The following is a 24,683-nucleotide window of genomic DNA, read 5'->3' on the forward strand; positions in this document are numbered from 1 at the left end:
CAACCACATGTGGTTCAAAATGTCTTGTTGACACCCAGACACTCAGCTGCATGGCCTCAGTGGTTTCTTTGAGATTTTGCTGCATATGACACAATACTGATCTTTCCACGCAGAATGATCATTAAGAAAGTACCCCATTTTCATCCCTCAACAAAAATAGTTGCATCATTTGAAATTAGTATACTCACAATTTCCTCCTTGTTTTTGAAGCCAGTGAAACACAGCGAGAGGTTCAGCATGGTGGCGGAGTAGAGAGGACGACATGAAAACTGTAGAGGCTGCGGGGCAGAAAATAAAAAAGGGGTGAAAAAAATAAAACCCCCAAATAGCACTATAGGTTCTGTTTAAAACAGAACGGCTGCCAGAGAAAAGAAAAGGAATCACAAACTAATGCATCAACGTTTGTTTAAAGAGCAACTTGCAGGTTTTTTTTTTAATAGATTTATGCTTACCCTTGCCTGAAAATTACAATTAAAAAAGTTAATGCAGGATTTTATATGTTTTACGAGACATAAGGGCAGGAATTCAGAGGGAAAGGAGCCGTTTTGAGCTCTGCTACTAAAAACTGCTTTTTTTTTTTTAAAACGGCATACGTCACATGGGGGAGCAACTTTCTCTGACTCGTTCTCTGTCAATCCGCGGTAGTAGTTTGTAGTTGGTTTGAGCAGTTGTGATTTAGTGAGCTGGTATTTTTTCGGTAATTTTACATTGCATTTCACCATTTGTAATCATGGTGAGCCTGTCAGGACATCGAGTCCACAGTTTCCCTAACAGGAAAAGGACCGGAGCTAGCTTTCGTTCCTGGGTGCATTGTGCGAGGTGCATCCACCTCCCTGCAGCACATACTCTCCACAGATGAGGCCTATCAAACTAAACGTTTATCAGGAAACCATATTACACCTCTCTCCCCCCCTTCGCTCCTCTCGTTCTCTCTCCCCTCCGGTACAGCACCGTAAGACGTAGTGTGGAGTTGCATTAGGTAACACGAGATACGGCTGATACTTGCGCATTCGTTTCTGTTATGGATCAGTATCAACAGTCCTGCCAGTAACGTTACTATATTATCAATACTACTTCAGTTATAGCCTGATATATGATAGCTAACTTTACAATGTTGTGATCAGGGTTGGGTTGTAACGGAATATATGTAACGGCGTTACGTAATCAGAATACAAAAATCAAGTAACTGTATTCAGCTGGCGTTACATTTGAAAAACGAGTAATCTGATTACAGTTACTTTCGTAAACCTGAAGTGAATACATTTTGGAATACTTATTGGAATTATTGGTGGAAAGATTTCCTCACAACATTTAATATTCATTACTAAAGGAACAGCCGAATCATCACAGCCCACAAAACCTTTTACCGCCGCAGATGGAACAAAAAAGTGAGCGTTTGGAAAAAAAGGGGCGAGTCCGCTCGCTCAGTGAAACAATAACAACGAAACATGGACAGGGGTAGACATTAAGGGTAAAAAGCCACTGGTCTTCCGGGCCGGTGGAATTGTATTGTCACTGGCCCCACCATTGTAACCACTGGCCCGGAGCATTCGTCCAAAGAAAAAAAGACTAATAATGAAGAAAATTAACACATTTGTTGCAATAGTAATTTATGCACTAACTACATTACTACTTGTACTACAACATTTGAATCATTAGTTCTTCCTCATTTTCCTCAATTGTTCATATTTAGTTTATTAAAATAATGATATTGTAGTCATTGCTAAAAAATGTTTGCTATTGTTATGAGTATTATTATTTGTATAATGCGCTTTCTACCTTCCTGTCATTAGGAGTTAGACATATAATGGCTATGTAATAGATTAGATTAGAACCTTCATTATCCTAAACTGCTGGGACATTTCCATATAGCCAATACCTTTATATTGTCTACTCTTCACTTACTTGTCAGCATAGGTCGGCATTGATGTACAGAGCCGACAGAAGACCTTGTTTATATTGGCATCATATTCAGTGTGAGAAAAAGTTTTTAGAGAGTATTTGTCCATGGACAAGTGAGTTTGGCAATTTACTTGTCCGAATACATTTTTCACTTGTCCAGAATGGACAAAAATTGTGGCCACTGGAATCTTCTTCTTCGCCATCGTATTTTTCCACGTTTTTTACGACACCGCTAACGTAAGTGAGCGGTAAGCTTTTACTGCATCACACAAAGGGTTGGGTATCGTTTGGATTTTAACGATTCTGGTTATGCTTTTCGATTCCGGTTATTTTCGGTTCTCGATTCCGGTTCTTTGAGAGGGTAAAAATAAGTCCCATGACAAACTGGGAGAAAAATATATTTATGAAAACATTAAGTCAAATCTGTATTCCTATTTACAAATCACTTCATACTGTTGAATTTTGTTACGGTTATTGAATAAAATATATAAAAATAATCTCTGCATTGTTTAGTTAGTTCTAAGTGGTGCAGTTTGATTGCACACACACACACACACACACACACACGCACACACACACACACACAATATTGGCCCAGTCTCCTCTGAAGTTACACTGCAAACTGCCTGTGAGACAGAGTCCAACCACACATGTCCAACACATAGGCCTAATAATAATAATACATTAGATTTATAGGCCTAGCGCTTTTCTACAACTAGAAGACGCTTGCACGCTTACACATGTCCTGCAATACACATGCTGCAGCTGCCCAGCTGCTCACTGTTTGTAAAAGCAAATAAATAGTATTTGCATTTCAATAATGTACTTTCTATACCCTGCTTCATAAACAATACTGACATCCCTGTGCTCCTCCGAGTCTGGGGGTCCGGGGATGTGAGGACAGCGCGAGGACACAGACAGGGAGGCTGCTTCACTTCATAAAGGAAATGGTGGTCAATATTAACAACATAGGAGTTCAAACGCTTAATAACCTTCATTACGTGTTAGAGAAAGAACATAAGAAAGTTTGACAAAGATGAGGCTGTTAAACGGGCAGCGAATTTGCTGTGTGTAGATAGAGAGAAAGACGCTGAGCTGCACCGTGCAGCGATCAGCTGATACGGAGCATAGAGAGAGAGAGCTTTCTTTTATTTGAAGATTGTTTTTGGCCCGGCGCTTGGCCGGTTACCGCTGGTATTAAAAACATTTTGGCGAATGGTTAGGTGGTGCGATAGTCTGTAGCCCACAGGAGCCTGCTCGAGCTGTTTGGTTTTCACCCAACAACGACAACCGACTCACGAAACGCTATGTTGTAGCGTTAATAAACGAAACAATTTAACTAAATTGCTAGTCAAAATACTAATACCAGAGGACCATTTTTTTTTTTTAAAGCAATATTTTTAGTGGCCCGAGCGGGCAAGTGGAAAGTACGTTATGCTGGCCCGGGGTGTCTAAATAGTGCTTCCGGGCCAGCGGGCCATTTATAATGTCGAGCCCTGATGGAGGAACAAAAGTCTGCGTTTAAGTCGTGTGTGTGTGTGTGTGTGTGTGTGTGTGTGTGTGTGTGTGTGTGTGTGTGTGTGTGTGTGTGTGTGTGTGTGTGTGTGTGTGTGTGTGTGTGTGTGTGTGTGTGTGTGTGTAGAGGTGTGTGTGGTTAAAACACATCAGCCTGCGGTCGCTCTTTAGCCTTTCTAATGATTCTGAAGGTAAACACAGTGAAGGCGGTGCGTGAAAAGCACGGCGCGCTCGTCTTCTCAGAGGCTGAGTTAACCCTCCCGCTGCCTCCTGGTGCTGCAGAGATTTCATGAAGTGAAGGAGGTGTTCCTTCTATAAAACAGCTGTCGGCAGCAGATACTGTGAGTGTCACGGACATGCATTCATAGATCAAGGCAGACTGGTGCACACACTCTCCTGTTTTGCCAATCCGGTGCTTAAACAAATATAGCTCTACACCCCTGGCCGACATGTCCTTAAAATTAAGTCCGAGTTCGACATTTTAATTCATGTCCTGCTAACACTGGCAGGACAGAAGGCGACACGCCTGTTCTAAGCCGTGTCCCTCACTCCTCACATCCCAAGCTGCATCCCCAGAAAGTGTATTATGTTGTTACATCGTTTCAGATGTGATGTTTCAGTTGTGCTCTTGATGAGCCATTAAAACTAGGGATGCACGATATTGGTTTTTTGAAACCGATACCGATAACTTCCTGCTTCTCAAGACCGATACCGATAACCGATAATAATATAATATATATATATATTAAATGTACCTGTAGTTTTTGCACACCTGGTGGTAAAAAAAAGACTAGTAGTGAGCAAATGACATGAGCATTACTACTATGAACAAAACAAAGCCAAGAACAGTTTTGACTCTTCAAAGTGACCATATTTATTTTCCCAAATAAAGTTCTTGCCTTTTTCAAAAGCCTCGTCGATAGGTAAAAGCCCCGGTGCCTTTGCAGCTGGCTTTGGATTCGCCGCTAGTTTAGCAGCGCATGCGTCTTCGTACGCTTTTAACACACCATCGTAGCGATGGCGATGTTTCAGGTGACTAATCAGGTTGGAAGTATTATAGCTCGTTGCCTTTTTCCCTCCTCGTGGAACTTCTGCATTTGTTAATACAAATAGCAAGTGAACTATCTAACTCTGAAACTTTGAAATAGTGCCATACTACCGACGACATGTTTGTTTACTGTCCTGGCTTCACGGCCGCACACCATTTACGTCACAGCCAGGCATGAGTTAGGGAGCGCTGGATTTGTGAAGAACTCCCCTCTTCCTAAACCACTAATACCACAGTACTGGCAAAACGGAAGGAGCCGAGTGAAAAACAAGCGCCCCTCATCCCAATCCACCCACACCGCAGTATTTTTTTCTTTTTTTTACCCAAAAAATAAATTGTATATTATCGGGGCTATTAATACTTTTATCGGGTTTATCAGGATGACGTCATAATTCCTAATATCGGACCGATAATTATCGTGCACCACTAATTAAAACAGTAAAACACGTTCAGTTTCCTTTTGCTTTTTGTGTCTCCTGTTCACCAAAACATACCCATCTGTGATGGAAAAAGAAAGTAATCCAAAAGTAATCTAAAAGTAATATGATTGTGTTAAAACACGTAACTGTAACTGTATTCGGATTACTTTCAGAGCCATGTATTCAGTAATCAGTAACTGATTACATTTACAAAGTAACCCTACCAACCCTGGTTGTGATGTGACTGACGTTAGCTAACATTAACTGTAGCTAACGCCGGTGTTCCGGATTAACTGGTTTACAGAGGTGGGGGGCGTGGCCTTCGACTGAAATACACATTTTGATCGCTTCTTCTGTCGTTTACATACATCTTTTGGTATATTTGGCTCGGTAGGAAGACTTTGATGCACATTCAGTACCAGTGTGTGAGGTTGTGGTTACGATGGCGATATCTGGACGCGAACAGCGAGGACTACAAAAAGAAAAACGTGTTGACTGGGGATGTCTGTTCAAAACATTGCGAACTCCAATAAATCATTTAAACCAGCTATTGTTGCCAGACTAATTACTGAATATCGTTCTTAATGTGATACCAAGTCCATCTGAGACCTGTGTGTACACCTTCAGACAGCCTCCAAGTGAAGCGTACGTTGTTTACTCACAGTTTGAAAGCAGCGTGGAGAAGTCTTCAGCTGTGGTAAACTGCGATCCGCCCAGGTTAAACTGTGCCCCACCTCTGTAAACCAGTTGATCGGGAAACCAGTTGATCTGGAACACCGGTCACTCACCAAGACAGCTGCCCTGTTCTCCACTGGTTCTCCTCACACCACAGTTCCATTTCTCGCCGATGGCCATTATTTCTTCTAATCCTTGGCTGCTCCTGGTCTCTTGGACGCCTAGCAGGCTCATAATTATAATCATATGCATTCGAATATATATTTTCAACCTCTTCTGTGTCAAAACTAGCATTGTGATCCATGTGTATTCATACGTTAGACCGGCCGCTTTCCCCCATGTTACGTCACACACGGGAGGTCACGTGGGGAGGCTTTTTTTATGCGGAAGTAAAAATGTCTTACAAAAACGACGCCAGATGTCACTGTAGTGTATATTTATTGGAAAATCTAGTGTATACATCATTTTCCTACACATTTATTCACTGGTGTGTCTAACCTGCAAGTTGCTCTTTAAAGATCAAATGCAAAGCTTCCAAATATGCTACATTTTTATAGAAATGTTGTTTTTAAGACTGCCTGTATTTTTTATTTAATTTAAATCGAGATAATACACCCGAAAAAATACTTTTTATTGATACAAAACTCGAACCAAAGCCGTCTGAATTTCTGACATGTCATTCCCAGCAGCCTCCGCGCGCGTGACGTTATTTTGTACAAACAGTCTCTGGGCCAAATATCCCGACTCGGCAGTGTCGTGCGCTGTTCACATGTCAGCGGTGTTTTTCGCTCATGACTGGTGCAGAAAACTCTGAATTATAACCGCGAAATCACGCAAAACATGGGTTATTGTTGTGCTTTCGGATGTACCCTGTATCAAGATTGATGCAAAACAAGTGATATTTTACCTTTTTAGACAGATTTAGCAAAAAAAAACTCATCTGGGGCCATTTGGGTGGATTTTCCATATCTCTGGCCCCCCTTGCTGGATTTTGACATGTGACATATCTTTCTGACCGTCAGAGCCAATGGAATTGAGGGGAACTCCCACATAGTCCTTATTTGGTAACGAGCGTATTTAATGGCTGAGAAATAAATCGTCGGACTTGGTGTTGGGGCTTGAACAAAATAAATATTACGCATTGCCAGACGCATATTATCTCCGATTTTAATACTGCAATATCTTAGATAGTGTTGTAGCTATATGATTTCGATTTTACTGGCAATTATAAAAAAAATCTTTGCATTTGATCTTTAAGTACGGGGTTTCCACAGGGCAAAGGCATCTTTTGTGATTTTTACAAGATGTTTATTTAACTAAAGTTATACCTCAGTGTGCAGGTTGTGTTTAACACACGCAGGTGCAGTTAAAGAGGGAGATAAGTGTGTGTATGTGTGTGCTGGCGGTTTCATAAATATGCTTTTATTTAGCTGCTAATCTGACACCATGACTTGAAAACCAGTTCTGCCCACAGTACAGTAATGAGTGACAGTGAGGTAGGTGGAGGGAGAGAATAGTTAGTGAGTGTGTGTGTTAGGGGTCGACCGATATTCCGCATTTGACCGAGTATAGTTAGGTCTACTGTAATAGCCTCACTTTTAATATTTTGCAAAACATTAGCTAGCACTAGTGTTTTGCAGTTGCTAGCAGCTTATTGGGATTTTATGCTAGATAGACAGGCATTGTTTTGATATAATAAATTAAGCATTATTGTTAGTTAAGCATGTCAGCCTGCAGCCCCACTTCTTGTCTCTCTCTAACTCATTGCAGATGGCTGCACTAAAGAAAAGGGCACAGAGAAGAAACCAGTTGTAAGATGTTTACAAGTTCATTAAACATAATATATGCTTAAATGCATTTCAAAGAAGTTGTGTTGGAGTTTGTGTTATTCTACATTTTGACACCAAGATTTTCTGATTTTACTGCAAATGTATAATCAGTATCAGCCTTGAAAAAGCCATATCGGTCGATCCCTAGTGTGTGTGTGTGTGTGTGTGTTTATCATGATAAATAACATTGAATGGGTTCTGATTATCCTAGCAGTGCAAAAAATAGCTTAAGGTTGAGGTAGTCTGTCCTTCAGCTATGGAGTGGTGCAGGAATGATTCTTCAACCGTGTAATGAGTTAGCAATTTAGTAATGTGTATGTGTTTATGGTTAAATTAGCAAAATAAGGTATGTGGTAAATACAAACACCCTTTTGTTTTAAATATATATTTTATTCTATTACATAAAATATGCCACTGTGAATGTAAAGATGTTATGTGTCTTAAAATCAGAGGTTGCTTACAAGTGACTAAACCTAACCATGCACAGCTTTAGCCGCCTTTAGCTTAGTGGTGGTGACGTGAAGTCATGTCACCATGATGTAACCCCTTTATAGCATAGCTATTTACTTCTTATGATAGCCTTTATGCTTGTATGTAGAGATTATCCTGCTGAACAACAAGTTTAAGTATAAAAAACTTCTGCGTAGGGCTGTGCAATTAATCGTATTTTAATCGCGATTACGATTATGGCTTGCGACGATTAGGAAAACAGCATAATTGACAAAATACGATTATTTTGCTGGGTGCGCTTTCGCCCCTCCCTAAAAGCCCACTCGGCCACGTGGGAGTGACATGTGTTGTGAGTGTTCAGCGCAAGCGAAGATCTCAGAACAAGAGCAGCAACTAGTTAAAAAGAAGGGTCGCGGGGAGATTCCCAGTCGATCGCGAGATGTGTCTAAAAATAGAACAACAATATTCTGTTTTATCGTTAATGTCCTGTAACATAATGTTCCCGTGCCAGAATAATGCACTTGAACGCATCAAAGCTTTGTGATTGGCCGGCCTCACCCCATGTGTCCGGGCGTGGCTGGTGAGCAGTGCACTAGTTCGCTGACTTTGTCCGTGTCAACAGCATGGATGGTCAACAGGAGTGACAGTCCGCACACACACAAGACCGCAATTATGGCAGAAGCAAAAAAGCCCAAAATATATAATTTTCACTCCAAGTGGGAGGATCATTATTTTTGTATCTATTCCAATTCAAAGTCCATCTGTCTCATCTGCAATGCGAGCGTGGCTTTATCGAAGAAGGGTCATTTAGGAGCGGCATTTCAAAACAGTGCACAAACGAGACGATACGGAATTCCCTCCTAATTCTGCCTACGCTCCAAAAGGGGAGGGGCCTGAGAGCACAGCTAAATGCACAGCAGTCCATTTCCACCAGGCTCAACAACAAGAGCAAGGCTGCTACCAGAGCATCTTATCGTGTCAGTCACGTTCTTGCGAAACACATGAAGTCTTTCGAAGACGGCGAAGTTATGAAAGAAGCATTCCTGGAGGCTGCGACGCGCTTTTGTGGGACAGTAAAAATAACAGCAGCATTTCAACAGGTTTTTGATATAATAAAAACTCAATTTAGATACCGTTATTAATCAGCTGTAAGTTTTAGTTTGTTTGAATTTATTCATGATAATTATTGTACAAAATGGTATAAGAATGCAAACATTAAGATCTGTTCTGTTTAAATTGATTATAGTCTATCAGTTCAGAAACTAGTGTTGCTTGCATCCTATTTTAAAGGCATTTCTTTTTATACTCTAATAAAATGCAACAAAAATGGGTTTGATTCTATTAATGTTGTCTTTTTTATTGCACTGTTGCTGCAGCAGATTACTGTGTAGCTTCAGATCTGAGTTGTCTTATTAGTAAGCCTAATTTATACTTTTGTAGCAACACTATTTTTATATAATGGCAAAGAAAGGGTTCTTCAGAGTCTTTTCTTTTTTTCCTGTGTCATATGTGGCAGCACTGCCACAAGTTCCTCTTCAGAGAGGGTCTTCAGTACAAGTGGCAATATCGTCACCTGCCTGCGCTCATCTCTGAAACCAGACCATGTAAACAGCCTGGTGTTTCTTGCAACAAATCTTTAAGAGATGACATGAGCAGCCCTACCAGCATTTGCCATGGTGACTAAAACATTTTTATTTGGTCTTAAATTGTAGTTCAACATTTATTTCCTGTTACTTCTGGACCATGACGGTTGGCCAGCCTTCAACGTTTAACTGAGTGGAATATGTTGAATATGTTTTACCAAAATGTTGGCTATATGTTAAGGAGTTTTCAGTAGGTTGTGACAGTGCACTGCAACATATTTGATTTCATTTATTTTGGTCTAATTTATTTTTATTTATCATATTAATATATATTTAGTATGGTTTTGGAAGTGCGCTCCAACACATTTATTGATCTTGTTTATTGGTAAAATATTATTTGTTTTAAAGTTCAATAAATGGTCAATGAATAATCGTCAAAATAATCGTGATATCAATTATTGACCAAATAATCGTGATTATGATTTTTGCCATAATCGCACAGCCCTACTTCTGCGTGCAAAAGACATTATTTTCTTCAATATTCCAAAATCCAAAAGGAACAATCCAATTGTCTCAGCTCTTAGCTGAGGGAGCCTTTGTTATATTCACTGCCTGGTCCTTTAAACAAATGCATCATCACCTCACCACTCTATTCTCCTCGATGAGTTGGTACTCTTGAGTTTTTAACAAAAAAATGAACATAAATAGTGAATTCAACAGAATAGTTGCCATACGGAAAAAAACTGTTAAAGATACCGTTTTAAGATACCCTGTAACGCAGTCTAGACCTGCATGTATATCTGTCCTGTCTTCTGCTGACAAATGTGAGGTTGCGGTCATTTTAATAGGAGCTACAGTCAGGACCTATTGTTCATGTTCTGCATCAGAATCCAATGTAAAGTCTCTGTCAGACAGACAGCTGTTCATCACCCCGTTCCAAACCTTAGTTTACCTATTATCGGCGTCGGTGGGCGTCAGGCCGACGATGAGCGTCGACACGCCCTACTCAGATTGGTGTGTCCCACACCGTCGGGTCTTTTCAGCCGGGCCGTCGGCTAAAGAAATCCCTCTGATTGGCTGTTCAGCTAGCCAATCAGTGCATGAGAAGTGAAACGGAAGTGAGGGACCCAAACAAACTATTAAGAAGGCAAATCTGAGATTTCATTTAACTCCAGCTCTCGACACAGGTTCGGGAAAGCCCCACGAGCTTCTCGCTGTAGAGTGAAAATGGAACGCACATGCTATTTATTGTTTGTTTATATCACGCAGTCTGTTCTTCTTCTCTCGGTGTATCACACAGTCTGTCTCCCGGTTGTTGCCTGTTTTGAATCAAGAATACACACTACCGCCGCCTGCTGGTAAGGAGAGTTATTGCGACTCACGCATGCGCAGTTCGTACGTGCTACTTGGCCGTCGCCTGAAGTCTTTGTGTTCCAGTGCGACACATGGCCAAGACGCAGAGACGCAACAGTCGGGGTCCGTCTGTGTCAGTTCTTTGGTGTCAGATTGGTGTGTCCGGGCCTTAAGGCCTGCATCTGGTGGTTCCTCCACTCAAGTACATTTCAATATATTCTTAATTTCAGGTTGAAAAGGTTTAAGAGGAACAGCTTTTGGGGGGAAATTCCACTTTGAGATATTCTGCTGAGATTCATTTCTTCCAGAATACATGTCTGTGAAACATTTCATGCCCCAGAGATTCTAATAAATATGTGGTGAATCAGTTACTTACTTCCCCCTTTGCAGCGCAGCGCAGCACGACAGGAGGCCCGACGATGCGGTTGTCCCGTTTGTAGAGGTAGCTGTAGTCAGGAGAATCAAAGTCTGTGAGGACGAACACCGTCTCAAAATCAGTGTTCTCTCCATCTGCAAACTCCTGGATGCTGTCTGTCATAATGTAAGGGGTGTTGATGTCCTGAATAGGAAGAATCACAGGATTTAGTACCGGAACAGTTCACGATGGACAACTAAAGGTAATGCAACATACAGAAGAGTGCGATTATTCAGCAAATTAGCAGTGAATCAAGGGTTGGTTAGCCTTGTTAGTGAGGCTGGTTGTAATTGATTGGTTTATATTATAAGCATTTTTCCTGTTATTGGTAAACGTTAGAGAGAGGAAACTAATTGATTATGCTGGAATTAAACTATCATTAAACACTAAGACTTAAATTGCACAACCTTTTCGAGACTGTTGAATTCGACCTAGTTCTTTACTGAAGTGCAGGCCATTGCCATTATATATGTTGCATCACAAGAAGTAAAAAGTCAGTAAGCTGTTTTTTTAATTAAGATTGTCCTTGTTTTCTGTTAAATATGTGTCCTTCCTGACAATGTACTAAGGTCAGATAATCTGTCAATACCATTACAGACATCTTGAAACTATCAAGAAAAATATGTGTAGTAAATACTCTTCTTCTGGGTCATTCACTCCTACACATAAAGAAACACGCACATACTATTCTCTCTGTGCCGTACACAAAGCATTCTCAGTGCTGCAGAAAAACAATCAACGCTGCACTGTAAAAGGAGAGATTGTGCTCATTTGAAACAGAATAGAACTGTTTGAATCAAGTGCCGGAGTGAATACCTGTAAACCTGCATAAAAGACAAATTACATCCAGTAGATGACAAAGAAGAAAGTGAAGTGACACATACACACAGTTAGAATTACATTGGTTATTACAATGTTACGATCCACATACCTTTAGAGAACTGTGAGAATAGTTAAGCATTATGGTACAAACATCTTATGGCTTCATTTCTAAAAGTGATATGAGAAGATTGATACCAATGTTACCCTCGCTTAGCTTAAAATCTGAATCAAGTTCAAACAGATGGCTTTGTTCTGTCCAATGTTTAAAAAAAATACACCTACGAATGCTTCTATAGCTAGCTAGTGAACATGTCTTATTTTGTGTGTTTTATGTGTTCATACACAGAAATGTATCTGGCAAACCACACTGTAGCTGCAGACTTGATGAAGGCCAGAGGAACAAATTCTTACCACATCCTGACTTTAGGTATGTAAAGTTGAGATTGTTATCAATCTTCTTAACTCAGTCTCAGAGAGGAAGCTAATTCACACATAATTCACATTTTAACAGGAGAGGACACTCAAAAATCCAAAGCTTTAGTTACATTGTTAAGTACCTTTCTAATTAAATTAGCATCAAATGGGTCTTCTTGCAACTTTTAACAGATGGAAACTGCCCATTTTCAAATGCAATGAAGAAATGATCTTAAATGACTTCAATATTACTCTTTTTTTGAGTGCAAATCTCCGTTATCAAGTATTACATCACATATATTTGAATATCCACCCACCAATTAATTCCATATCAGTGATTTGGACATGCACGGTGATTGAGTGAGTACCCAGTGTGAATTAAGAGTCATGCAGCACATCCCAGTCCCCATCAAAGTGTCAGACAGTAACACGGAGAGGCAGACAGCGTACTGTACCATATTGACTAGAGATTTTATCATGGTTTTCTCCTCGGCTCCTGCCTCCCCTTCTCTTATCTTTACCACCGGTACCTCCATTACTCTGATGGCCTGTGAAAACCAACCAGCAGGAAGTGGATGTCAAACACTGGTATTTCAAAGGAGGGAAAGGACAGAAGGTTGAGAAAGAGAATGACAAAAAGAGAAAGCCACGGACAAATTCATATAAATTAACCAGGACTTGCGGACAAAAGCTAGGATGGCCAGGTTTTAGGATTCAGAAAGGAGGCGGAGTGGAAGAGATAGGCTGGGGTCCGTGTCCTTGCAAAGTCCTAAGACAGTGACTTCAAACGAGTATCAAGCCTCACAGGGGGTGGGCTGGGGAGGAGATGGAATTTCTCTTAAAAATGTATATAAAAGTTCAAACCCCCGAGGAGGAAGGGGAGGAAAAAACGAGGACAGGCGCAAAGGAATGGTAGGGGGGCTTCTCTTTTTCCGTGGCTTGCATGAGTGATGGCAGCGGGCGGTCAGGCAGGCAATCGAGAGAGCTCTGATGGAGCTGGCGGCGGATGTCTTTGGTTGTGGCCGTGTGGCTGATTAGCAGGGAGAAATAGATGATTTAAGCTGGGAGCCTTCAGAAGTGACAGCCTCGGGAGACCTGGGGAGAAGTCATTCTCGCAGCACTTAAGTCTCCGCCACGCCTTCAAATCACCTTCACATGGCGCTACTCAAAGACAGAAACCTGGGCGGCTTACTGGGGCAGACACAAACACGCAGTGATAGACATGTACCTTTCCCCATGGGAAGTGTCCCCATTCTGACAGGATGTTGTATGCTGTATGTTTCAACAGCCTGACCAGGTATACTTTTGGTTTGTTTCAAGGAAACATGTCAACACTGGGAGGTTGATCATCAATACAAATGTACTTTCTAGAATATAACGCAGCAGGTAAGAGGTTTGCTAATTTTGCCCTGGAAAGCAGCAAAATCCGGAAAGCGCAGCGAAATGTCAGACTGCCACAGAGGACATGCACCCGGGGAGGCCCAGTCATATGATTATATCAATGAATTGCCTTATTCGTCTGATTCTTTGCAAAGATTTTAAGCAAACTGGAAGAAATAACCTTCTCTGTTTTCAGACAGTTGATGTAAGGCTTGGTGGGGTTGTGTACTGAGCTGTGTAGCGAGCTTATAATCTTTGTTGGGCTGATATGGCAGTCAGGGAGCGGAGAATGACTGGGATGTAAACAAACCAGAAACAGCTAGCAGCTGTTAACGGAAATCACAAGTCACTCATTTGAATGCAAAAGCTACACTTTAATACTGTAGGGTGTAGAGGCTCTGCAGGCTGTCAAATATTACACCCAGACTCCTGTATTACCATGCCTTATCTCCACAGACAGACAGGCAGCTTGTGAGGCACAGCAACAGACTGTAAGAAGGTGTGTGCACTTCTCCCTTACATAAACTCAAAAATAAAGATGTTTCTTTTGTAGGCTAAACAAGTACAACATTGAGAATTAAAAAAAAAAGGGTAACTACTAACTGAGGCACTCAGATGCCTCTCAGCATGCAGCAGCAAGAAAAACATATATATGACCAGGTAAAAGTGTTAAACCAGATTTATCACTTGGGAAAAGATCCTTCCTTTCTCCGAGACATTAAACTTCATGTGGGTCTGGAAAAGTGCCATCCGTAATGTGCAACTACATATTTAGGGGCCTATTGTGGATTTCTTGTGGCAGCAAAAGGTGACTTTCAGAAACAAAAAGTCCATTAGTCACTAGCTATATTGTTCATAAGAATTATTAAAAGGGCAATAAGAATGATTACTTTCAACAAAATAAGGTAAATGTTCTAATCGAGTTGGTTTTGGGGCTGCAATTGATTGAATTTCACTATCAATTAAATCTACAAAAGATGTTTTACAATGAATAGTTTGGTCTACAAGATAGTAAAAAAAAGAGAAAAATCATCAACATTTAAAAAAGCCAGAAGTTATGCAATAAAGTATTGCATTGTGGCCGATCAAAAATCCATCCAAAACAAAGGTTTTCACATTTTAGATTTAAAAATAACAATGTTTCATATCTGTGGCTGAAAGCAGATGCTGAAAGATTCCTTTGTCAAAGAACACAGAGGAATAATCAACTAGCTGCACAAGGAATTATTTTTTAAACTCAAGTCTATACCAACTTCCATTGAGGATTTTTGTATAACTTTTTTTGCTGCTTAGGATGCATTTCTCCAACCCCGACACCCGCGGGTGGAAACACTGAAAAAATGTAACAAACAATGGAAAAAAGTTCTCCCTCTATGGAAGTTTAAAGCATCCAGATTGTCCTTTACAAAAAAAAGAGTGTCCATGTCCTAGTTATCGAACAAAGAACAGCAGTGATGTTGACAAGCTGAAATTGTGAAGGCCGCCAACCTAATAGCAGACCTTCAGGAATAATATAGGAATGATGTACCTGCAGTGCTTTGACCAGCGCTCCATTTCTGCCAGCTTCTCCCACAAGAATAACCCTCGTCTCCACTTTTGGCAGCATGTCTGAGAGAAATGAAGAGAGACATAGTGAACAAGGGCAAATAAGGGGGATGAAAAGTGGTAGACTGTCTCTTGGACTTTTTTCCTTATCAGCACAGCCAGTACACCTTTAACATTAATGAAGAAATTGTGAGGAGGATTAATATAAAGTCCTATATATGTCCTAATATTCTATAAGGTTTAATTGTACTTTGAACTGTTTATGATTGGTGTTGATTCTACATTTTGAATATAGTTTATGTTCAGCAGTGTTGTGTTTTACTGAAAGGTGGTTCTCTAACATTTCCTCCAAACCATGAAATATCAATAAGGGTTTTCCGCTGAAATTAGTCCTGTTTTAGTTCCCTGCTGGTGCTAGTTTGGTTTGCAGTTGGTGCCCAAGTTGAACAAACACCATGCTTTTTATCAGTAACGCCATCATGAACACCCCTCACGACCATAACAACAACGACGGACTGCGTCAAAGCTTTGTTCCTGTTGCTCAGTTGGAAGAAGTACCAAAAGTACAAGTCCTTGTTAAGGAGAATGGCATTATATATTTTCAATTGTTTTATTATAATTCTTGATGCAATAATGTGTTCATCATTTTTAAATGTTGCTCTTGGTCAAAGTGGGGTTTATTTAAATGACCTTTTATACTACTGTGTGGCTTAACATATAACAATGCATGATATATTAGTTCATATAGATTTTGTATTAATAATCAAAATCTGTGAAATAAATGTAGTGTACTTGAGTAAACATATTTAGTTATAGTCCACCACTGATTGTCTGCCACTATGGTTCAGCATTTGCCAACGCTGCTCGTGCTCCACTGGCGCACCCTAAATAAGGTTTATTTCGTATTACATGGATGACGTCAGCACAGCCAGTCTGACTAATGGGTAGCAAGAGTTAGAGCCAACAGACGTAATAATACTTGTGCCACGAATGCATTACATATGATATAAAACTCCACGTCCTGGAACATTAAGTAGACACAAATGATTGCATACGCTGTTTTCTACTGGCATATTTTACCTGCTTATTTTTTACTATGAATCTATAGTCTGATATGAGAAGTTGAATGCATTTTTTGAATCAATGAATGTATTAATTATGGTGTTTTCGGTTGAAAACAAACAGGCTTGAACAAATATAGGGAAAGGATGAGATTACACACTAAAGAGGATATATTCTACGCTGAAATTTGATTGCGCATGGGTATTTAGATATACTGTGTTAAGAGGGAGGAAATGATGGGAGAGGAGGGAGTGGAGGAAAAATGGGTAACCCCTGAAAACTGACCTTCCCCATCTTCATATGCCATGCCCAGGAACACATGTTCCTTGGTGGTTTCGCCGATCCTCGAATCACAGACTGAAGAATCCAGCAACAGACTTCGAGCTGTCCCTAAAGTTAGTATGCTGCTGTCAGCCATGGCAGGATCCTATGGAGGCAGGGAACCGTCCAAACTATCAAAAGTTACAGGGAAAGAACAGAGGGAGAAAACAGCAAGGCAGAGAAGAGAAGGTACAGGAACCAGGAGGAAAAGAAAAGGGTGACAACTGTCAAACTCAAGTCAAGAAACATAACGTTGCATGACTTCAAACACAAACCCTGCCTACGTTATAATTCGATTAGCAACAAAGCAACCAAGATAACTTTGGCATGGTGGAACAAATCTAATAATTAAACTTATGTGTTAAACTATAGTTTGTTTTACATACCAGCAGCCATGCAAGAGGTTATACTGGGCTTAATGAAAAGCACTTGTGAATGCAGATAAGTTGTGCAAGTCTCAGTGCTGACAAAAAAACACCCAAAATTATGATTTTGGCGAATAAATGACAAAGAGCATTGTGGAAAAACATGTCACATGTAATGAACACTTATATCCAAACTAAACACCCTTATTGCGTTATTATGTTAGTCGGTTTAGGAATGGCCAACATAGTTACCTTTCCCTCTTGGGTGTTTCAAGACATTCTTTGTGGAATATAGTAAACACAATCATTATTTAGCCAACAGGGGACTTAACTGTAAGGATATATCTAACTTAATATCAAGACTAGGCCAGTTAACGTTGACTGTTACACCTGGCATCAAATTCCCCTTGCTTAACGTTGTTAAAACAGACGTTAGCTAAAGTTAAGATAGATGCATTTCTAACAGCACAATATAAATAAACAAAGTAAACTATACTTACCAACCTGTGGCTGGTACCTTAGAGAAAAAGAATAAAATAAAAATGTAGTAAGCGGAGCTAAATTTAGCTACCGTCAAATTCAAAAAGCCCTTTAGCTAACTTAGCTAGCCACCTAGCTAGCGAGTCAACTCTACAATGAAGAAATAATGATAAGTCCTCTTCGGTCCAAAACAATCATAACATATGAAACATTTCTCCGTTGAATTTCAAGTGTGGTGTCAATGCATGATGATCTGTATGCGTTCAAAATTGTCAAAATGTTGCTGCGTTAGTTTGTTGACAGATAACTACTTCATATTAGTCCCGAGAAGGCGTCTGCCTGCTGTTAGAGCACAATTCAAAAAGGGAAGGCAAACAACGGTGCTGCGCTGTGATTGGGCAAGAGTGACGGAGAGCCAGCGTCGAGGCCGTTGATTGGTCTGTTCATTCAAATCACGATGCTCACTGCCCATACGTGTTGCATTTGGGTACTGTGGGAAATATGACTTCCGTAGCCAAAAAACTACGTGGATGATTAATTAATAGCCTATATTTAAACGTATTCAAACTTTTATTCCACACTGAAGCCATGTTAATTAAAATACACCACTTTACGATTCACAACTAAGGCTTTTATTTCTTTGTAAAAAAGGAATAGCACCTTTCCGTGCAAACATAAAAGCACCACATGTATGAGAGGTAGTCTATGGAGGTAGTTCAGTGATAAATTACGGTTACGACCATGGCCGTATCTACCATTGAGGTCACCGAGGTCCGGACCTCGGTAATATTTTCCGAGCTGTGTATAACAAAACTTGTGAAATAATTGCACTAAACGGGGTTCTTTGTAGTACTTCCATTTACTGACCATGGGGGCGCTGCATAACTACGTAGCCTCGATTAAAGCAAACAGAAGAAGACGACATGTATCAACAAATCACCGCAGCCCGGACTTGTACCGGAGCAGCGGAAGAGTGATGAGGTATCTAGAGATCTGAGTCCAGCGGGCTACTTGTGTTTCTGTTCATCAGGACATCATATGAGCAGCAGATCCTGTGTGAACGCTCTACGTTAGTCAGTGGACGTCCGACAACATGCACACTAACTTATATTGCAGCTTTAGGCTATACTTTGGTTTAAATTGCGTGAATAAACTAGCTAGAGAGCTAAAGTTAATTACATTCATCCAATGTCAGAAGGATTACCTTTTAACAAACGTTGTAATGCTTTTCTTTTATTTCAATTTGAGTAAAACATTGAAGATATAACATTGTATTGTTTTCTTTTTACACTGACTCAGATATAATGAAAAGACTACGTCAGTCAAAGCTCAGCTTTGGTAAGGAAGAGACAGGACAGGCAGAGAGAAATAGAGAGAGTGAAAGTGATGGAAGTCAGGGAGGAACTGCAGGTATAGTCACACAAAAATAATGTAGGCTTAACAACCCCATATCTATCTATTTATCTATAACAATAGTCTTCATTTACAATAGGCATAATTTTAAAACATACATCTATTGCAGTTATGATGTCATAATAACATAGAATTGTATAAACACAATTTGCTTACATCTTTGTTCTCTTTTGAGAATCAAACAAAACAGATTTAAATTTAAAAAAAGAATGCAAACAAACGAGTGAAATGAACTGAATTGCTTTTGATTCACTGGCAGGAGCGACAAGTGAAGAGGATCAAAAAGTGAACAAGGAGGGAGAGATTGAACAAAGAGAAAGCGTAGAGGACAGAGAGAGTAATGAACAGGAAGAAGACAGAGAGAGACTCAAGAAGATGGAAGAGAGGCTGTAGGTTATGGAAAGGAGAGAGACATGGAAAATGAATGTTGACCAGTGGCGAGCCGTCAGGGCCCTCTGTGAGGGCCTAAGATATTCTACAAAATAATATTTAAAAACATTAAAACAAATTATATATTTTTTAATATATTTTTTTTAGTTATATTTTTCATTAGTTTTACCAAAATAACTTGATTTAATTGTAATTACAATAACATTTCCAAAGAAATAAATCCTTAGAATCTGCCTATTCAGTTTATGTTGGAATGTGAAGAGTTAAATGAAAGAAGCTCGTCTCTGCAAGTTACTGTGAAGAGAGGAGCTGTTGGACGTCCAGGCGGTCCAGCTATGAATTCACAGAGGGCCCCCGCTATAGTACTGAACGAGAGAGTAATGTCAAATGACAGTACAATTGACCAATCATATCTTCCCGCTAAATGGGTGGGTGTTATTATCACGGACTTTATGACAAGTTCCGCCCGCTGTGAAACGTTTCTTGTTTCCATAGCAACAACAACTTCCTGTCAACAGCGTTAACTCGCCTTCAAAATAAAAGCATGCCAAATACACTTAAGACATACAACTGCAACGAAAGTAACAAACACAATGCAATATCCTTTTCAATTTCAAAGAACACAAATAGGGTTATTTACAGGTGTTGTTTTGTGTGGTAGAGGGTCGCTTTCATTGATGCGTTTTGCACCCCGGGCCGTTGTTTTGATATTCCGCTGAAGTATACGCTGTGACGTAATAACTCGAGGGAAGGGGTGGGGGTCAGAGGGCCTAGGTATAAAAGTCACGGCTCGCCACTGATGTTGACAATGTTTTGTGATCATTTTAGCCTCTTCTGCATGTCCAGATCATTAATAGTAACAATCAACTGATTCTTATTATGTATTACACTTTCAAAATAATTGATGCTGACATTGTCAGCCCACTGACATGGTTTGAAATCGATATATTATCCAATTTGTGACCCCCCCATAGGACTTAAAAAGCACCATAACTAGATCATGAAAATCCCAAAAATCTCGGGGGGTATCCCCCAAACCCCCCTAGCATGTTTGGACCTCGGTATTTAGGAAATCCTGGATACGGCCCTGGTTACGACACTCTTTGATGCCGCCGCCAGCCGGTCACGTGGTTTATGCATGCCGGGATGGCCGGGATGCGTCTATCGTTTTTCCCAGAGCCCTAGGGCCCATTCCAATAGTCCATTTAGCTTAGGAACCTTCCTAACCAAGTGAAATGACCCGGAAGTACGTCAGTGGCAGCCATGATAAGTGCCGTTCCAATTCTCCAAATGAAAGGAAAGGAAGTTTCAAACTTCCTTTATAACCTCCTTTAGCTTAGGAACCACTGGACCTCCCTTGCCGAAAGGAGAGGAGAAAATGCTGCCCCACAATGCATTGCAGCCGCAGCATTTGCCGTTATTCCCACAACTGTAAAGGAAAGTAAAACTATACTTACCTTCAAAACCTTCTCTTAAAGAGCACCTTCGGGGAGAGAGCATTGCAAAAACTGGCCCCGGGTTAATGGTACAAATCTCAACCTGTCGTTCAATGGACAGCTTCCCCCCCCCCCCCCCCCCATCTATGTATATACTCGCATTTTAGACTCTGTTACTAACTGTATATCTGTAGACTTGGTATGTCTTAAATGTCCGGTTAGGATGTATTAGAACAAAATCTAAAATGAAAATTGTAAATAAGCAATCTGTATGTAAAAAACCAGCTGTATGTAAATTGTAAATAAGCCATCTGTATGTCAAATATGTCTTATATGTCTTATATGTAAATGATATGATGAATTGGAAATGGGGGACCCTGATGTAAACAAGACGAAAGTCTTTCTCTGGTCTGCATCCCCTTAACAATTGTATGTTTTGAGCTTAACTGTACTGTACCCAATATACAAGCTGTTAATACACTTTTCAATCAATCAATCAATCAATCTCTCTCTCGCTCGCTCTCGCTCACTCTCGCGCACGCACGCACGCACACACGCACGCATGCACACACACACACACACACACACACACACACACACACACACACCCTCCATCTCTCTGTAGTACGTCCTTAAGAAGATCACTATGTTCAGCAAAGCTTTGTCAAGACTTTAACTTCCTTCTACCCAGCTTTGTCCTCAACATACATAAATATAAATACACAAAGGTCAATTATTTTTTAGATGTAACCAGGCAGGCTTGGTTGCGTATTATTGTGTTGCATTGTTGGAGAAGCCTGTGACCTAAGATTTTCAACGACATAATTACTCTGTTGCTATGTTAGTTTGACAATAAAGAACCTTGAAGCTTTATTTTTTTTGCATGTAAACTCTTTTTCAGTTGTCCATGTGGTGTGAACTCAGAGTCGCCCATACACCATAGTGTAAAGGTAGTTGTTTATAATAGTACATTCAGGCTTGGAGATTAATCAATACCTCAGGATACAAAAAAAGGTTTTCAATTACAATTACAAAAACAAGTAATCAGATTACTGTTGCAATTTAAAACAAATTGAATTACTAGCAGGATTACAGTGTTACAGTACATTTTTAACTAAATATCTATTTATTATAGATAGATGTCACGATTCGGGAAAAGGTAGGACCCAAATGCAGTTAATAAGGGAAGCGGGTTTCAAAACAAAAGCAAGCTTTATTTAAACAAAGCTGTTGGCATGAAAAAACAAGACAAAACGGTGAATCGAAACAAGGTAGCATGAGGGTAAGTGGACTAACATGGAGAGTGAGAAAATACAACGAACCAACATGGAGCACAGGGGAAGGCAAGACTAAATACACAGAAGGTTAATCACAGGACAAGACACAGCTGGGCAGGGGAGGCAGAAACACAAGGGCAACAGGTGAACACAATGAGGCACAATCAGACACAGGAGGGCAAAACACAGGAAGGAAGACCAGACACAGGGAGAACAGAATTTCAAATAAACCCAAAACACACAAAAACTCAAATCATGACACAACCCCCCCCCCCCCCCCCCCCCCCCCCCCAAGGGATGGATTCAAGACGTCCCACAGCAGGCGAACTCAGGGGGCCGGGCTCGAGGGCGAAAGCCGCTGGGGAACTCAGGAGGCCGGGCACAAGGTGGGCAAGAAGGCGGTGACGGGACAGCTCCGGAGGGCAGGGCAGGAAGGCGGCGACGGGATAGCTCTGGAGGACTGGCAGGACGGAGGATGGGACAGCTCCGGAGGACGACGTACACCGCAATGGGGACCCATCCAGTGTCAGCTGGATCGCGGAGCACTGGGATCGAGAGCAGGAGCTGGTGGAACCCCTGGTGGGACAGGCGTAGACGGGACCCTGGACGGAACATGGGCTGGTGTCAGTTGGGACCCCCGACGGAGAGCAAGGGCTGGTGTAGACGGATCCCAAACAGGACAGGACAAGGTATTGGCGGGACCCCCGACTGGAACAGGTATCGGCTGGTCCAACAAAAGGAGGAGGACAGGGTACGTTGGCAGGACCCCCCGGCGGAACAGGTGTCTGCGGGATAATCACCGGTGTTGCGGGACAGGTGTTCCCGACGAAACAAGGGCTGGTGTCGGCTGGACCCTCGGCGTAGCACGTGTCGGCGGGGGACCCCCAAACAGGACAGGATCTGGTGTTGGCAGGGAAATGCGACGGAACGCAGGTGTAGGCGGGACCCCAACAGGACAGGATTGGTGTTGGCAGGAAATCCGGCGGCGCAGCAGGTGTCGGCGGGACCCCCAACAGGACAGGATCTGGTGTTGGCAGGAAATCCGGCTGGAGCAGGTGCGGCGGGACCCCCAACAGGGACAGGATCTGACTGTTGGCAGGAAATCTGGCGGAGCAGGTGTCGGCTGGACCCCCAAACAGAACAGGACGTGGAGTTGGCAGGACCCCCGACAAAACAGGTGTCGGCTGGACCCCCAACGGCACAGGACATGGTGTTGGCCAGGACCCCTGACTAAACAGGTATCGGTTGGCACATGAGTGGGAATTTGAGAAGGAACCTAGAGAAGGGAAATGAGAAGGGATTGAGAGGGGAACTCGAGAGGGGACTCGAGAGGGGACTCGAGACGAGACTCAAGAGGGAACTTGAGAAGGGACTCGAGAGGGGACTCGAGAGGGGGACTCGAGAAGAGGACTCGGAGAGGGGACTGAGGATGGGACTTGGAAAGGAACTCGAGAGGGGACTAGAGAAGAGACTCGAGACGGGACTCGAGAGGGGGACTTGAGATGGGACTCGAGAAGGGACTCGAGAAGGGACTCGAGAGGGGACTCGTGAAGGGATCGAGAGGGGACTCGAGAGGGGACTCGAGAAGAGGACTCGAGAGGGGACTCGAGAAGGGAACTCGAGAGGGGACTCGAGAGGGGACTCGAGAAGAGACTCGAGAGGGGATCTTGAGAGGGGACTCGAGAAGAGACTTGAGAGGGGACTTGAAAAGGGACTGAGTCGTGTCGGTACGCCGACAGAACACGGGGGGTTGGCGTCGGCCGGAGATGCCAACCAGAGACGGGGAGCTGGTGTCAGCCGGTACGCCGACAGGACATGGGGGGAAGGCGTCGCCGGTACGCCGACAGGACACGGGGAGCTGGCGTCGGCCGGAGAGCCAACAGGAGACGAGGTGCTGGAAGTCGGCCGGTACGCCGAGAGGACAGGGGAGCTGGCGTCGGCCGGAGAGCCAGTACTGGAGGCGAAACTGGAGTCAGGACCATGGCTGCTGGGGCCGGTACTGGAGCCGGAACTATGGCTGCTGGGACCAGAACAGAAGCCGGGACCATGGCTGCTTGGGGCGGAACTGGAGCTGGGACCATGGCTGCTGGGACCGGAACTGACAGCCGTGGACCATGGCTGTGTGGGCCGGTCCTGGAACCGGAACCATGGCTGTGTGGGCGGTACTGGAGCACGGGCTGGCCTCCTGGCCTTGCATCTATTAGAGGTCTTTTGGAGGCTCCGTGGACCTCCAAACGCCAGATGGGATCCCAAGAAAGGGTCAGAGAATGGAGACTGGCACTCAGGGCTACGCGAAAAAACTCTGAGCAATTCAGGCAACAAGCTCCTCAACCATCGCACGTTGGTCCACCTCCATTTGCGCCTTTTTGAGGAAAGCCTCTTTGTCCCTTTCTAGCCAGGTGCTACTCTCCACTCAGCATAATAACACTGAAGAGTGTACTCTAGGGAGATCAATCCAAGTCCAAATGAAAAACCGCTGGGTCCATAGTTTGGTCGGTTCGTTCTGTTGCGATTCGGGGAAAAGGTAGGACCCAAATGCAGTTAAAAGGGAAGCGGGTTTCAAAACAAAAGCGAGCTTTATTTAAAGTG

General features: G+C 42.2%; 1 protein-coding gene across 6 annotated transcripts in view; it reads right to left on the minus strand.

Annotated features, from left to right (window-relative positions):
* The window catches only part of ect2 (epithelial cell transforming 2), a 104,643-nt gene extending 86,698 nt beyond the window's left edge, over positions 1–17,945 (minus strand). For 2 of the 6 annotated variants that reach the window (XM_034235565.1, XM_034235566.1), the window contains exons 1-6: positions 17,599–17,943; positions 16,698–16,864; positions 15,334–15,413; positions 12,881–12,973; positions 11,151–11,333; positions 189–278 (exon numbers count right to left, since the gene is read on the minus strand). In XM_034235565.1, the coding sequence (XP_034091456.1) occupies positions 189–278; positions 11,151–11,333; positions 12,881–12,973; positions 15,334–15,413; positions 16,698–16,830 (579 nt within the window). In that variant the 5' untranslated portion in view covers positions 16,831–16,864; positions 17,599–17,943. Of the gene's footprint in view, positions 1–188; positions 279–11,150; positions 11,334–12,880; positions 12,974–15,333; positions 15,414–16,697; positions 16,865–17,598 lie in introns of all 6 variants that reach the window. The other 4 variants (XM_034235563.1, XM_034235562.1, XM_034235564.1 and 1 more) reach the window with 4 other exon arrangements.
* Between the last annotated feature and the right edge of the window lie 6,738 nt (positions 17,946–24,683).

Source organism: Gymnodraco acuticeps, unplaced genomic scaffold, assembly GCF_902827175.1.
Source record: "Gymnodraco acuticeps unplaced genomic scaffold, fGymAcu1.1, whole genome shotgun sequence".
NCBI classification, from domain to species: Eukaryota; Metazoa; Chordata; class Actinopteri; order Perciformes; family Bathydraconidae; genus Gymnodraco; species Gymnodraco acuticeps.